This window comes from Colias philodice, chromosome 16, assembly GCF_061535455.1.
Source record: "Colias philodice isolate Cphi_HAF_F1 chromosome 16, ilColPhil1 Martin Lab GWU primary, whole genome shotgun sequence".
In the NCBI taxonomy this organism is placed as follows: domain Eukaryota; kingdom Metazoa; phylum Arthropoda; class Insecta; order Lepidoptera; family Pieridae; genus Colias; species Colias philodice.
Genome location: NC_143101.1, coordinates 5,895,527 through 5,912,768, shown reverse-complemented (window position 1 = coordinate 5,912,768; position 17,242 = coordinate 5,895,527). Strand labels below are relative to the sequence as shown.

The 17,242-nt window shown below is 33.9% G+C and overlaps 1 protein-coding gene across 2 annotated transcripts; it reads right to left on the bottom strand.

Moving 5' to 3' along the window:
- Positions 1-6,517: 6,517 nt before the first annotated feature.
- LOC149481682 (uncharacterized) lies at positions 6,518-9,016 on the bottom strand. Of its 2 annotated transcripts, none has more exons than XM_089704939.1 (2): positions 8,098-9,016; positions 6,518-8,014 (listed from the first exon to the last, which is right to left on the bottom strand). In XM_089704939.1, the coding sequence occupies exon 2, from the start codon at positions 7,928-7,930 to the stop codon at positions 6,551-6,553; it is 1,380 nt and encodes a 459-aa protein (XP_089561065.1). In that variant the 5' UTR covers positions 7,931-8,014; positions 8,098-9,016; the 3' UTR covers positions 6,518-6,550. The 2 variants fall into 2 exon arrangements, with proteins under 2 accessions (XP_089561065.1, XP_089561064.1); XM_089704938.1 differs by having other exon boundaries at positions 8,498-9,016.
- Between the last annotated feature and the right edge of the window lie 8,226 nt (positions 9,017-17,242).

Sequence of the window (17,242 nt, the reverse complement as noted above, 5' to 3'; positions counted from 1 at the left end):
AAAGAAGAAGACAAGCTCCTAGTTACTAAAAGAAAGATCCTAAGAAAGATGGGGGGTTTGGAGGAGGAGGAAAAACCTAGAACTTCAAGACCTAATGGCCAAGCCAAACATCATTGGTGAGATTAAAGCCCAAAGACTCCGATGGCTCGGCCATGTGGAAAGAATGGGGGAAGATCGAGCAGCGAAACGAGCGTACCTGGGACAGCCATCTGGACGCCGTCCGGTTGGACGTCCCAGGTACCACTGGAAAGATGAAATTTCCAAAGACCTGCGCACCCTCCAGATTGAAAACTGGCAAGAGATGGCGCAGGATAGAGTCAAATGGAGCACTTATTGTCGGAGGCCAAGACTCACTTTGGGTCCCTGCGCCACTCTAGTAAGTAAGTAAATACATAATTAATATGTGCCTACCTAACTATAATGTAGGCATAAGGCATGTTATACATATTATAACAAACGGAAAATACACAAAGTATTTACTAAATACTAATGGAAAGAAGTAATAATATGAATCTCAGTGATTTTCCAGACTATTTTTAAACATGATGTTTATTTTGTGGTGAAAAGAAAAATGTCCATATATAGTCCGTGAATGATGTTTAAATTTACGTTGTTATTGTAAACTGAACTTTGAAGCCCTCCAATTAAAAAGTAATTTATTCATCGTATTCATGTTCTACATAACAATCGTAGGTATCTCGCATATCAATTTACCTAAGGCCTCTTAATTGCTTATAAAAACAATGATTTCAAGACGTCATAGAATACGAATAGGTACCTACTTACTCATTTACGTAAAATATACAAATCTCTTTCCGATATATATTATAACTATCTTAATATATATAAATCTCGTGTCACAATGTTTGTCCTCAATGTACTCCTAAACCACTTAACCGATTATAATAAAATTCGCACACCATGTGCAGTTCGATCCAACTTGAGAGATAGAATAGTTTAAACATGTTGGTACCACGGGCGAAGCCGGGGCGGACCACTAGTACCATATGTATTGAATGTTTATAAAATCGACTATTATAAGTACTAAGTAGATGATGTGTATATTTGCTCTGGCTCTAAATTTAAATATTTTTATCAAGATTCAATTCAAATAATATGTCCATCTACCTAAGGTAGAAATAGAGACATAGGAAGATATGTACTGAGAGAGTGATCTGATTGTTACACAGTAAATATAATTCTATACAGACAAAAATTCTAAAAACTATATTTTTGGCTTCCGGGTCCCTTCTCTTCTGGATCCCGTGGCGTCATTGACATGAACAATGTAAAAAGTTGTGATGATCCAATCTATAATATAATCTTTTTTGTACTAAATTAAGTACCTACTAAATTACATAAAGTTAATAAAGGTAGATAAACAAACATACATTAAATTTTCGCCGTTTATAATATTGGTAAGTACCTCTTTAGGATTTAAAATCATTATAACTGATGATTTAAGATTTTAAACTAGTATGTAACACAGAAGACTGATCACCTACTTGTCCCTAAAGAAAATCGATCAGTGAATCAGATGTATACATAATTCATCTGCCCCTTGGCCCTTACCCCACTAGGGGACGTATGGTACTTCCCTTATGTAACAACGTCATATATTATTATGTACGATCTAGGTAATATAATTGTACCTTAGCTTTTGATAAAACACCATCTCTCATCTCCATATTAAACCTAAATGGATATCCTGTACTCAGTACTACCTACCTTAAACGTCACAGAATATTATCATAAGAATAATATAATAGCAGTTATATAATAAAAAAAAATACACCACTTTCACAAGTGGTACATAATAAATACATAGTGTCAGATAATTTATCTATTGAATTTATATTTTTGGTTTTATGGCATATAAATCTTATATATAAAAATGAATCGCAAAATGTGTTGGTAAGCGCATAACTCGAGAACGGCTGAACCGATTTCGATAATTCTTTTTTTATTATATTCCTTGAAGTACGAGGATGGTTTTTACGTAGAGAAAACGTAAATATGTACCGCACGGGCGAAGCCGGGGCGGACCGCTAGTGCTTTATAAATATAAATTTATCCTTCAGACACATAAAACTGAAAGAATAGAATAAATTCGATTGCTCTGGCGGGTCACGAGTGGCTGAGTTGGTCAGGCATCCGCCCCGGAATGGCGCGAAGGATGCGGGTTCGTGTCCCGCCTCGTGATCGAATTTTTTCTATTCTTTATAAATTTAAATTTATCTATTGTTGAGAAATATCTCTATATAGTTATTTGTTGATTTTAACCATGGCCATAATACTTTTATATGATTACATGGCCCGTGGTAAAGCTGTTGATTCAACACTATTGACCTGTGTCGTTCGGTTACGGAAGTGACTTGGTATGCACCTGTGTTTGCATATGCCACGTTAATAATAACGTGGTATAGTAATAGTGTGCGTGGTATAGTAATCTGTGGTAACTAATAAAAATAAGCATTATCAGGTTTGTGCTTCTTGTTTTCTCTCATGTGAATTATACTATTATCTACCTACCAATTGATTGTGACCGTGGACTGTTGGACACCATATTATTTTGAATTAAACCCTTACGTTATAACATTATACGTTTTTTTATAAATCAATAGCGTTCTTTCCTCGTACTTCATACAACATACTATTAACTATAATATACGTATGCAAGTCTAGCCATTAAAAGGTGTTACAACATTTCTTACACGTCGGAGCGATAAGCACGTTCCGTATTGTATTTTGATATGTCATGGTTAATCAGAGTCCTTCAGTGTGCTATCAGAAATATTCAAATTATATTTTGAGATAGCGAACAATCAATAATCCACATTTGGTTATAATGCCCTATAGGTATGAGTCTAATTAAAAAGTGCAGGGGCCTTATAGTGAAATACGTAGTATATTATTATTAGTCTGTGGTGAAACCAAAATATGAGGGTATTTTTATGACTTCAATCTTCATATATCGTACTGGGTACGATTATCCGTAGTTGTAAGTCGTTTGTTAGGTTTTTAGGAATTTGCCTATTATTGGCTCTTTTATTACCTATACCTAACGTCTGTGTTTAAATTAAAATAATTAAAGCAGCAACAACAAGCGCCATCTACCAAGATAAACACAAAAAGATATCTTTGCATGAATTCATTGAACTTTTAAGGCAATTCATGTAATTGATCAACGACCTTATTGATTCTGTCACTATATTTGAATTTGTTTTTTTAACCGCCCTCTATAATATACATCATTATTGAAGTAAAAGTGACCAAAGATTATGGAATTGTAAAATGTATCGTATTGTATCGTAATGTGTTAGTGGTTTCTACCTAATTTATGCTTTCTCTGAGAGGCAGTAACATATAACATTTATGAATAGTAAATATTGTGTACTATGTATGTTGTAAATGTAATCAAGACTCATCTTTCAACATTTAGCGTATTATGCAAAGTCTCTACTATGTACATGACCCATTCTGGAGACCTTAAGATGACTAAGCAAGTAATTATAAGTTTAGAGTGGGGAACAGTTAAGAAAACACCGATTTAGAAATTAATTTTATTCAACACACATTTATAGACCGCACTGGTCGGCTGTTGGCTCGCTGATCGTCTCTTCAAAAAATGTAAGCGATCGACTGACAACTAACCGACTGGAGGGGAGGTTAAGTTATCAGGCGGTAGATTTTATATACCTTGTCGATGGAAATGTACTATGTATGATTTTAAAATTTGTAACACGAATCTATTTCTTTTTTCCTCGGAGAGTCACTGCAAAGGAATTATTTTATATAATTTATATTTTTATGAATCATGAAATCATCAGTTCACCCAGTTAAAAGTGCGGAGGTAACGGAACCAACAAAAAATTCAGTTGAAATGAGAATTTCGGCGTCGGTTAAAAATTTTGCTATAGGTTTATGTCAGTTTTGACTTTCCTACGATTTTATTATAGTATATGTTTAGTAGGCCGGAAGATACAGACACAAAATTTTGGGTCATTTGTAACAGGATGGCGGTTCTACAGGTATTAAGACCAATGGAAAAAAGAAAAATGATGGGCGTTAGTAGAACTCGTCGGATAAATTACGGAAGTCAAACGATCTGTAACGCAAAAATTTTAGGAATTACCGATAACCCATACAAAAGGAAGTAGGGTAGTGTCATGCCATACCTTTCCGGTGTAACCATACCATACTTTTCGGACAGTTCCAAATGAAAAAAATCTTACCGTTCGTATCATCGTATCGTAATTCGTATCTTAAAATTCCGAATAAAATCTTACAATGAAAAACTTTATTTTACACATTCGCCCCCTCCCATAGGTATGGCATTATCACACTTCTGTTTATGATCATTCAGGAGCTGTTGAAAATAAAATTTAAGGTGGTACAAATCGTTTAGCGCAAAAAAAAATTGCTGATTTTCGGCGGTATGGCGACCATTTGGAACTGTCTGAAAAGTATGGAATGGCGATTTTCGTACATGGCTACTGGACGTTGATTACCTGTGCAAAAATTAGCCTGGTACAAATGGTTAAATTTTTTTTTTAATCAACGCTGAATGCGTTGATTCGTCGGTATTGTGGGTTATCACACCGAAAAAGTATGGCATGACACTACCGCCTACTTCTTTTTTTATGGGCTATCGGTAAATCCCAAAACTAATGTGTTACAAATCGTTTGACTTCGTAATTTATCCGATGAGTTCGACTTAAGCCCACGCGACTAGTCTGCCGGTACCACTGTTCTGACCATCATTTTTCTTTTTGTTATTGCGTACTAAGACCCCTGTAGAACCGCCATCCTGTTACAAATGACCCAAAATTTTGTGTCAGTATCTCCCGGCCTATAGTATATGGATTGTTTTGGACGCAAAATATACGATAGAACAGCAATTAATCTTTTTTAAAAAATATTCAAGGCACAGGGAAAGTCTGGTTACTGTTTTATTATAGGTATGTGTTTTCTGATAATATTTCACTGTCAAAAATTATCGACACTGGATATAATTCAATGACGCCTTTCAAAAACAAAACTAATTTACAAACAGATTTTTATATCTTTACATACCTATTTTAAACCTTTATTTCATGCACTGCTCATGTAAATACCTATTACAATCTGGTTTAATTTAACAAAACATTCAATTTGGACATTTTTAGCGTTATTTTGCAAAAAAAACTGCACGTACAGTCCCCCGTCCGAGTCGAACTGACACCGTCAACTTTCGTCGAAAATAAGCAAAAGAGGTGAGGTTTTATGTGGGTTTTATTATAATTTCGAGTTTTTCCTTGATAATTTAACGATAATAATGAAAATTGAAAAAATAAAGAATACAAGTTATTACAAATATCATAACACATTTTTTGGTATAAATTTCATGTATAAATATGTAGCCGTTTTCCTAACAAAATGCGTTTTTTGTTCAAAAAGGGGTTGATTTGTATGTATTTTTTTTATGTTTAGGCCGTTCTAAAATGAAAAGTAAACAATACACTTTGTTAGTTATATCCTTGAGTATCACATATATTTTTTTTAACACAATCGTACCAACAGTTTCCTCAACAAAATTCAATATGTATAAGGTGTTTTTCGGTTTTGACCATAGTAATCCCCTGCATTTAATTTTGATGAGCATTTATAAAGTTATTTATGATCTTCACAAATAGATTTTTAGAGTATCAGATTTTAAATACATATGTATCTATACTAATATTATAAAGAGGAAAGGTTTGTATGTATGTATGTTTGTATGTATGTATGGTTTTCACGCATAAACTACTGGACCGATTTTGATGATTTTGGCACAGATAATCTTTAGACCCTGAGAAAGAACATAGGCTAACTTTTATTGCGAAATATGTACCACGGGCGAAGCCGGGGCGGACCGCTAGTATAAAATAAAATTCTTTCAAATTTATAGAGCCTGAGTAAATTATAAGATAAATACGGGTATGTGCATAAAAGAGCGTACTATTCCTATTATGTATTAAAAACAAATTTTAAATCTTTTAACCATCTGCACCTGTTTGTAATGGGTGAGGTTTATACCAATATACTTTAGACCTTTAGGGATACTTTGCACTAGTTTTTCAATCTAGGACAGGAAGCTAGTTTATTATAAACTTGTTCCGTTGCAGTAACTTAGGTCTTGAACTAGCAAGATAGCTTACAATTAAAATTGTTTGCTCAAATTGAAAATAAGCCTAATTAGTCAATTTAAATGAGCCCCTCCAAGGATAATTTTATGGCCTTTCAGATTTAAGCTAAAAATGAAAAAAATGGACCCTTTCAACGTTCTACGTAAATATTTCAATTAGTCGATTTAAGAATGATTAACTACTTAGACTTTCAAATCACCCAAAATCTATTGTTTTTCTATAAAATTTTTCATTACCATTTTGTATGCCGACTCTGCTGATTTCATTCTACATTACGCTTTAGGTACTGTAATAATTTTTCGCAGGTCGACACTCTAATTCAATATTCCTAAGTTTATAAAATAAAACACTTCTTATTTCATCATTCGTTTTAATGTTTAATATTATGATGGGGGCTTTACGTCAGTTGCTTGATATAATGAATTTATCGCAATATCAGATGATACGAAAGCCATCGATTTAGCGAGTGTTGCTAATGATAATGTATCCATCACTACTCTATTTGCAACATGATTAAGTTTTGCTCCTTTCGATTGTGCTGTGTATTTAAGTGCTAATTTAATTACTCGTTCACATGCCAAAGACTTTGACGCAGCACTCTTAGCCTCTTTCCCAGCTTGTTGTGCCGCAGTTTTTGCTAAATTCATCATTAAATCTTGATGGTTAGACATCCCATTCTTAGCGTATTTTACAGACATTTGTACCTCAATAGATGCCGTTAAGGCGCGTCTCATAGCAACAACACTAGCAGCTGTTAAGTATGCAACATCCCCGGCATATAGTATAGCCTTTTTAGCTTTAACCTCTAATTTTTCCAATTTTTGTTTCGCCCTTTTCTCGTTTGTGATTTCGTCCTCTACTACTTCAGGTTGTTCAATTTCCATTTCAGCAATAACATCAGGATTAAGTGCGTATATTTTTTCTTTGGGATCAACCCAATCATCTATCAGATTTGGAGCACTCATTTCTTGAGTATCAAGTGTTTGGCTATCTTGCATGACGTCATGTGTAGCATTCAGTTTCTTTTCTAGTAAAATAGCTTCAGTTGCATTTACATCATCATTCACTACTGTGTCTAAGACTGTTTGATTTAAAAAGCCTTTCGATGGCATTGATTCTCTTTTCTTACTTGGTGCAATTCTAACTGGTGTTTTAGCGTTTGATAAAATAACTGAGTATCGTGTTATGTTGGAAAGAATAGTATTTTTGGGGGATTCAGTTGAAATATTGTTACGTATAAATGCGGATGGCTTATTTAAAATGATATTATATACCGTTGATTGAATCAAGGGCTGTGTTGTCACACTATTACGATCTTCATTTATAGATCGCTTTTTTCGCAGCGATAAATCAACAGATTGCTTTTTCGATAATGCGGTTGAATATGTTATATCTTTTAATGCGGACACTATGGATACTTCTGCTGCAATTTGTGCCAATCCATACACTAATCGATGTAACTCTGGCTCTGTAGAAGCTCTCGTTATAGACAAAATATGTCCAGACAAGGTTCTCGATATATAGTCCAAAATACGTCGAGTTTCTATAGCTGTCATTCCTTTACTTTTTCCTGGTGCATCTAAAGCCTCGCGAGTTATCCTAGTAATTTTATCCTGGATTTCAAGTTTAGATAGTATGGCAGATACTAAATCCTTCGACATTTGGTACAGCGTTTCCTCCATTTTTGGATTATTAGTTACATTTTTAGTTGCCTTCAGAATGGAGTTATCTAAGTGTTTGATTACGTTGTGTGGTGATGACATAATCAATTTTTCTCCAACTATTTGTGAATTTAATTGATTTCTAAAGTCATGAACTGGAGATATTCCTGCATTCACATTGAATACCTATGGAAAGAAAAACAAAAGAGCATACTTTCTTGGAACTTGTAACATTCCAATGGTTTTAAATAAAATAAATGCATTTGTACCTAGATGATAAACAAGATAAACCATCCCCTATTAAATGCCTTATTGCCATAAGTATCAACGAGATTATATATGCTTGATTTAGGAAAAAAATATAGTTTTTACTGTATCTTCCTTTACTTTAACGATATAGATAAAAGTCCCAACAACACGTCAACGAAATGTAAATAAATAAAATTACTCACAAATATCAATCCAAAGGCAAGGAGAGTTAACATTTTTATTTCTAAGAATTTATTCATATAAATTTTTTATGCGCCTATCGTTTCAAATTAGTGTGCGTGTTAAGAAAAACTTTTAGAATAAAAAAATCAAGGATTTCAAAAGTAACGAGCAATTAACTACAAACCCACTAACAAGTTTAGTTTTTACACCATAAAAAAATAATTGAACATTATATACCTATCCAAGAAAAGCATTGTACATCATGAAGTTTCGCTTGGTGTGTTCAATCTTTCTGTACACATACAATGGTCGATACACATAATCACTTGCTGCTGTAACTATTGCTTCATTTGTGTCATTCCCAACATCTTTGGAAATAGCAATATCACTATTCATTTTGTCTTTATCAGAATTCATATTGATAACACTTGAAGAACTTAAAACAATTAAAGAAAAAGCCACTATTGCAACGCATACTATTGATGACATGTTTATTCTATTAGAGTGAGTTCTTTAAAAGAGTAAAAACACTTCTCGTTACTATTTATGTAGAAATGACGTACGTTGTAAGCATCTGATAATTGATAAAGATTTACTATAATAATTAGATTAACACATTCACTCGCAATAATTAACGACCTAGTATAATAACAAATAACGCGAAGCAGTAGCTACTGGTTTATTTTCATAAAATTAAAAGTATATTTTCAGCAAAGGTTTTGATTCGTAATTAGTTTCGTTGACGAAATATAAATAAATATTATATTTAAAACAATATTTCGTTAATAATTACCTAGAATCATAAAAGGTAAAATAATAAACAGTCATATGTAAAACATAATAATAAGATACATTTATTCAATAAAAACTTATATTTAACACTAGTTGTACAATATTACACATACAACTTATTACCTCTTCCACTTATTTTAATATTTTGGCTTAACTTACGCAATGGCTCGTTGATTTAAAACTACGAATCACGAATCATGTCCAGGTATACATTGTAGCGTTTAGTGTATTTCCAGAAAAAGATTAGCCAAGAAAAGCCGGCAACACCCTGATGCGGCCGCGCCCGTCGAGGGAGCTCTCACCAAAAGGCGACGCAACATTCTGGTCGGAGGGAAGAAGATCGCTCTCGTCACCACCTAGGTCTCTGCGCTCCCTAGCAAGTCCTACAGGCTTAGAAGATCCAACATTTTCTACCGCAGCACCAGACACCGCAGCCTCTTTTTCTGTAGCTGACTGTGTTGCTTCGTGATTTGGCGGGATATGCTGGATCACATCTCCGCTTGGGGCGCAAACGCAGGCTGCGAGCAACGCTAGCGACACGACGACGAAAAACATTGAATGCATTACCGACAGTTTCAATCTTGAACAAGCGTTGATCAGGAGGAACACTTCAAACTATTACTCGTATGCAAATCAGCTCGCTTATAAGTCGGACAATGATTGCAGAAGATATTAGACCAGTTATTATTGAATACATATGCGTCGATGATCTGTTTAGTGTTTGAAGAGTTGAAACTGACGCATTATAACCAAGATTTTCAGTAAACACGTCAAGTTCATAATTTTCTCGACACGAGCCTTGAGTCACGTTGCCGAGTTAACGCTACGCTAACTATATCGGTGCTTTGCGGTTAGCACATGACACCACCGAGTATCTAAATACATCCATATTTTACTTTTTGATTAGTGTGCTGTGATATAAATCATACACACAAAATAGTAAGCTAGTATCTAATCTGTGGCTTAAGTATAAAATACATAATATAGAAACAGGCGATTGTTATTAAAATTAGAGTTCCGTTAAGAATGTTATTCGTTATACCTAATGCCTAAGCAATGCCTGGTTCCAAAAGTCTAGTGAGCAGGTATGGTTATAGTAATTGATATTATAACGGAATAGTTTCGATACAGATCAATGACATCTCACTCCGATGAGAATTAGGGTGCCTTTCCAACAGAGATGTGATATGCTACGTAGCTGTGGATGCGTTTGTAATCCACAAATCATATTCATTAATGCACATAGCGAATATCATTGTCTCAGCAAAGATATGTTTTTGAAGTGAAAACTTCTTTAGCGGCGTTGGGTATAAAACCTTAAACTCGCGTCAGGACACGTGACCTGATCGAAAAAGCGTAAGACGGATGGATATCTAACATGCTCAACGTTAATAAACAAGTTTTCACTTCTGCCGGCACTCCCGGAGTGCAACCCGTCTTTTTTTTATATAGAATGATGTGTGCTGTGGATATGTATGGATCGATACATCGCATAGCTCGAGCTGCGCATCTTCCACGCACATCTTACTTGCACCGCTACATAGCGTAGCATTGAAAGAAACCACATAGAAACGGACACAGTTTCACAGCGCACATCTCTGGTGGAAAAGCACCTTTAAGGTTGACAGCGGTAAAAACAAAATAAAATTTAACGCTCGTTTGACTACCCTCGAATTTGTTGTCGAAGTTTCATCGTATGTTTTGTTTATTTATTTGTTAAATATTATTGGAAAAGATTTAAATATATTATATATGCAAGAAAATGAAAGAGAAAAAATAAAGCTTTCAATATATTATTGTAAACAGAAGATAAACCAACACCGCGTCTGCTTTGAAATAGCCATATTTGCCAATAAAAATAAGGGCTGGAGCTATGTTTTTATTTAAAAAGTAAAAACCAGTTTCCAGGCTTAGAAAATCTATATTTTCTACGAAAGTTTATAATCTATATAATAGATAAGTATGGTATGGTTTGGCGCATGCCGTAAATAAATAAATCAATCATTATAAATAATTCCTAATTTCGTGAGTTTTGCTATTTCTTACAGAATTTTCTAATTATTAAAATAGAATAAGAATAGAAATAAGAGAATTCATTAAGTATTGGCTTAATGAATTCTCTTATTTCTCTTATTGCCATTATCTCAAAAGATTGAAAAAATTGCTTCTAAAACCAATAGTAAAACGCAGCACAATGAACCAAAAGATATGTTTATGTCAGATTATACTAGGGTGACATCAGGAATAACCATAGAATAGCATTAGTATGAAATATGAATACTTATTACGACGTACTACTAGGTTTAATTTATTACATGTTTATTTGTATAATTTTTCCTTATTCTTAGTTTATTCTTATCATAAAACGTTATATCTCGTTTATTTGTACTACTGTATTATATGTGTAGAGTGGAAATTTTCAATGGACCCTCGAGGAAAAGTACTTGAAATACTGGATATAGCAAATTTTAGTTATAGGAAACATTCCTTTATTTTTAAGAGAAATAGAACTGTAATTGAAGATTTTGGAAATTAACTTGCCAAGACCGAGCATCGAACTGGCTAAAATAATAAAATCAAAACTTGTTTTTTTCATTCTTCTCTTTAAAATATTTGTCTTTAAGATAAAATGATCTTGGAATCGAACATTTTTAAAGTATCATTAACGAAATTTACTTAAACATGATGAAGGTTACTAATATTAACACTATCTAATAAATTGTACAAAATGAGATACATTATATGGATATGTCGCAGGTTTTTCAAAAAGTTAGGTTTTTGGTCAAAAACCAAAAAGGCTTTTGGTGAAATCCAGAAGATCCATTTTAAACTTAATTTCATCATAAGCCTGAAGCAATCCAGATTTTTGATCAATAACGTGAACTAGATTGTGTTCATGATCAATCTGATATAAGTATAGATACATTTCCGTTAAAAAGGACTTATTAAAATAAGATAACATAATTATAATTGAATTGAATTGAGGAAGTAGAACTTTGATAGGATCATGGATTTAAATTTTTTATAAATAAATAATTGTTTTTTTTTTCTACTAAGTTCCAAATGATGATATGCTATTTCCCTTGATCACAGCATCACTCGTGTTCGACTGGACCGATTTCGATAATTCTTATTTTGATTTGTTCGTTAATTTTTTCGAAGTTCGTTTTTGCGAAGGATCTTATGAAAGAAAAACTTCAGAAAGGATTATGGCGCGCTAAAAGTCAGCAATGACATACAACGTACGTAGTACATATATCTCGATGCATACAACGCACAAATTGCAGCTCTATGTGTTAAATATGATAGCTTTTGAACATTATTCATATGGATATCGAGATTTATATATTACTAGAGGTCCGCCCCGGCATCGCCCGTGGTACATATTTCGCAATAAAAGGTAGCCTATGTCCTTTCTCGGGTATCAAAATATCTCCATACCAAATTTCATGCAAATTGGTTCAGTAGTTTAGGCGTGATTGAGTAACAGACAGACAGACAGAGTTACTTTCGCATTTATAATATTAGTATGGACTAGCTTTCCACCCGCAGCTTCGCCCGCGCAGTCAAAGAAAAACCCGCATAGTTCCCGTTCCCGTGGGATTTCCGGGATAAAACCTATCCTATTTCCCGGGGTAAAAAGTAGCCTATGTCCCTTCTCGGGTATCAAAATATCTCTATACCAAATTTCATGCAAATTGGTTCAGTAGTTAAGGCGTGATTGAGTAATAGACAGACAGACAGAGTTACTTTCGCATTTATAATATTAGTATGGATAATGCTGAAGAGTTTGTTTGAACGCGCTAATCTCAGGAACTACTCCGATTGAAAAACTCCGACTGGTCCGATTTGAAAAATTTTTCGGTTTACGATAGCCCATTTAACGAGGAAGATAAGCTATATAATATCATCACGCACCAACAGGAACGGACCAATGCGGGTGAAACTGCGAAGCACAGCTAGTATCATATTATAAAGCACTGATTCAAAACTTATTGGACATTTAACACGATTCCTTCCTCCTGGTATTTTTTACACATTTAATCATTTAAAGACTAGCATTGCTATTAGTTTTTTACTAGGAACTTCATGTTTTTATAACAGATCAGTGTTCTACACACTACAGTAATTTGTATTATACCTAGTTTTTTTTAATGTATGATAGGGAAGCTCTTGGCCAGAATCTCGCCATTTTTTATTGTGAATGGGGAAGCGCTTGACCGCAATCTCTCCTAATCCTGATGGTAGGCTGAGATGTGGCAGATGGAGCGCGCTTTCCAAGAAGGTCTCTCATCTTTATTTTCATTGCCACCCGTGTACCCATTTAATATTAATCTTTATCCTTTACCTTGGGCAGCCTGGAAGAGATCGCTGATAAGCGATAAGGTTGCCTTATGTGCTGTGAATGTTTCCTTTTCTTTTAATACATATTATATGATTGTAAAATTTGTAATGGTACATAAAACTGTTAAATAAATAAATAAAGGTACCTGTTCACTCTTTTCTTGAAGACTTCCATATTGTACTCGTCGGGGAACACAGACTCAGGAAGCATGTTCCAGTACCTTGCGGTTCGAATGAAGAATGTCGATCCGAACCGCTTTGTCCGGGTACCTACATGGAACATCCACCATATGGCGATGCCAAGGGTCTATGCGCATCGTCGATCGATGGAAAAAATTATTATCATATAAATTCAAAAGTTATTGGACATTAAACATGATATCTTCCTCATAGTATTTTTACACATTTAATCTTTAATAGTAGGTATTGCTATTAGTTTTTCACTAGGAACTTCAGGTTTTCATAATTCATATAGGTAGTAAGTAGCAAGAAGCTTGGTAGTAGTTTTATCCTATGCTTTTGTTAAATTTAGCATATGATTTATTTATATTGAGCGGCATTTTATCTTAAATTTTCGAATAGAAAAACCACTTCAGGGTAGACTATACCTACAATGAGTTTATCAAACAACTATTTGAAGATAGATACAGTACAAGCCAATAATATATTAATTTATTAAGGGGAAATTATTAAATCAATAAATGTATTTTAGTAGGTATTTCTGTAATTCAGAAACTCACATAGTAATTAAGTCACTAATAACTTAGTCACTCAGTTAGAATTTTAGTATTTCTACCTATCTAATAATCAGTCTCTCATTTATTTTATTTATTTTATAATCGCTCGTTTTATTATTCCCCAATAATAAATAATAAATATTTTATAATATTAAATACTGGTATTAAATAGGTAACTAACCAGTATATAATTATGTTTGAAATCTAATATTCAATATTAAGAGACAAAGTATATTAGATCGTATATTGAACTGATTTTAATTGAGAATACAGAAACATTAGTAGTGACATAATAATATATGTATTTTCTATAATCTAATATTATAATATTTGAAATCCGCTTTCAGCAAACGGCGTCATACATAGGCCAATAGGTACTAATAACATAAGTACCCAGTAATCAGTATACAATATAACATGTATATTATTATCGAGAAACCACATAACCATTGTTAAACGCGTATATGCACGCAAAAAGATGTGAGAACTTCCTCGCATATCACTCGAATCGGAACCAAGGAAGGTCGTTACTTAGATTACCCTAACTATTGAACAAATAGATAAAACGGAATTAGGAGTAAACAAATACGATATAAACAAATCGATGTCAAGATCTTGATTTAAAAATAGATTTTTGTCATTATATGAATCACAGATTCACGTTATTCGTAGGAATATTTGTGCATTCATCGTTTTTAGAATAAATACTGCTCACTCATGGTCGTTATGCCATTGAAAATATTTGTCCACACTATTAACATGGTTCAAATGATGCGTCAATGCCTAAGTACATCGAATTCCGGATTAGTTAGCACAATTTATATAGTACCAGTTTTAAAAGTATAAAATCAAGAGTACATGCAAGGGTCTATTATAACATATTCATCTTTCAAGAAGTGACTACTCGTGGAAACCTGATATTTTAAATAAAGTGATCAATAAATCTATTATAGAAATGGAATACACGTTATTAATTTTCCTTCTGGCCGTGGCGGGTCTCCAGGCTGCTCCAGTACCGGATGATGATGTGGAAGCGACAACAATTATACAAGAACCTTTGCAAGTTATAGAAATTATTAGATTCGTGCCGATCGTCGTTCCACTCAATGAGATTCCTACTACGGAAGGACCCGAAGAAATTAGTTCGCCACCCAACCAGCAAAGATGTCCTATAACAATAACTTACATCACTAAAAAGCTTTTTAAATGACGTATAACAGTGTCGCGGTGACAAGCTTGTTGTATAATAGCGTTTAATGAGATGATTTTGCTCTATAATCATACACAGCAAATTTGTCCCATAACAAGGTGATGTAAACGTTTATATCACTATTTTATACGGCGTTTATAGAGCAGCTCTTATCCAGATTTTGGTACAGCAATAACAGGACGATATTATCACATAACAGCGATGGTGGTCTCTTTTTTACAGCAAATTAGTGCAATAAACGATTCTAGGGTAACCTTTATAGTCCCATGCCTATAGAGGCGTAAAAAAATCTACAATAGGACAATTTAGTGTTGTAATGGTTTTCCTTATTACTATTATAGCACTGTGAATCTTCATGGTTGCTGAAACTCCATAATAGAGCAATTAGGTGATATATCCGAGTTTTATATCACTTCTTTGTAACCTAATTGAAATATGTATATTAGTGTTTTTCTGTTCATTATAACGCAGTGGTTTCATAGCTGAGTGGTCAGAGTTATAGGACTGATTTACTGTATAAAAGAGTTAATAACTCTGTTATGTAACAAAAACGGCGTATTAATGTAGTAAAATGCGACACTTACGAGAGATATACGGCCTATAAGAGAGTTTCTTTCACTTTAAAATAACAAAAACCTGCCATATTGTCAGCACCGTCTCGTAAATAATTGAAGGGTTCTATTTAATAATCATGGATTGAATGAATTAAAAAAAATCGCAGCTTCAGTAACGATTGACACCAGACAAATTCAAGGTGAGGCTTCGAATACGGACAATGATTCCGTACAATCTGTTACATCCTATGAACAGAACCAAGTTAACAGCCATCATGTGGTTTGTGATAATTCAGAAGCAGACCATTCAGACACTAGTGTTTTGCTTGACACTTCGGGATCGGAATCTAAAAATCGGAATTTACACTAGAAAATACAAAATAAAACATGTTATGGGTTTTCTATTTACATCAGGGAACCCTACTAATTTAATCCAGTATATGGCATGACAGTTGTCAAAACTACGTTCGTTTGCGGACGTATAATAGCCACGGAGTTGCTATTTGGCATCCTATACAGCAATTTGGTGTAAAATTAGTTTTTTAATTACTTAAAACTCAATAATTCGAGGGGGGCATGGAAAAAACAGCGTAATTATGCATATAATCTATCAGTAAAATTTCATTCACAAGTCAGTTTATGTATCTAACATAATTAACAGTGTCACAAAAATTAATACTCGACACCACGATGATGGTTCCTATAGTCATTTACTCGTATTATCAATTGGTACACGATTTACCATTTTGTATTATAATTATAGCGTCGCAGTGACTTGTACATCGCAACTTCGTGCTACAAAAGATTTGCGGTTACTCTTAAAACACAACTTCGCGCTGTAACAGCATCGCGGTTCCTTTTATATCACTACTTCGCTCTATAACAGCATCGCGATTCTATAAGTGTACTCTTCTATAGGTCCAATTGGCATCTGAGTTGCTGCTACAGCAACACAATACCATCAAATGGCTTTATAAATGCGCCACTTTGGGGTTTATACAACGTTCTTATCACCCTTATAGAACTACCAGTTAGCACCTCTGAAACGTTCTTATCCCTTCTATAGAGCAACGATTTGTTGGTTGGGCAGTAGAACATACAATTCAAAAGAGATCAGCAGCTTTTCCCAGTGATTTTTTGAGCAACGATCTTCTAGAAAATTCGGAAATGTCAAAGTTTGAAAATAGCCTGGTTGGTTTTGATGGAAGAATTAAGACTCTGCCGTCGTGGGTGGGATAAAATATGGATAACTTCGCTCATGCAACATGTACATTTTACAATGCCAAAGTTTATTTAATTTAAGCTCGTTAATGGTATGAACTTATGAAGCTTTAATTATGACATT

What these genes read in the sequence shown, in the direction of transcription:
- LOC149481682 (XM_089704939.1), bottom strand. Translation starts at nt 7,930, where the DNA reads ATGTCATCACCACACAACGTAATCAAACACTTAGATAACTCCATTCTG.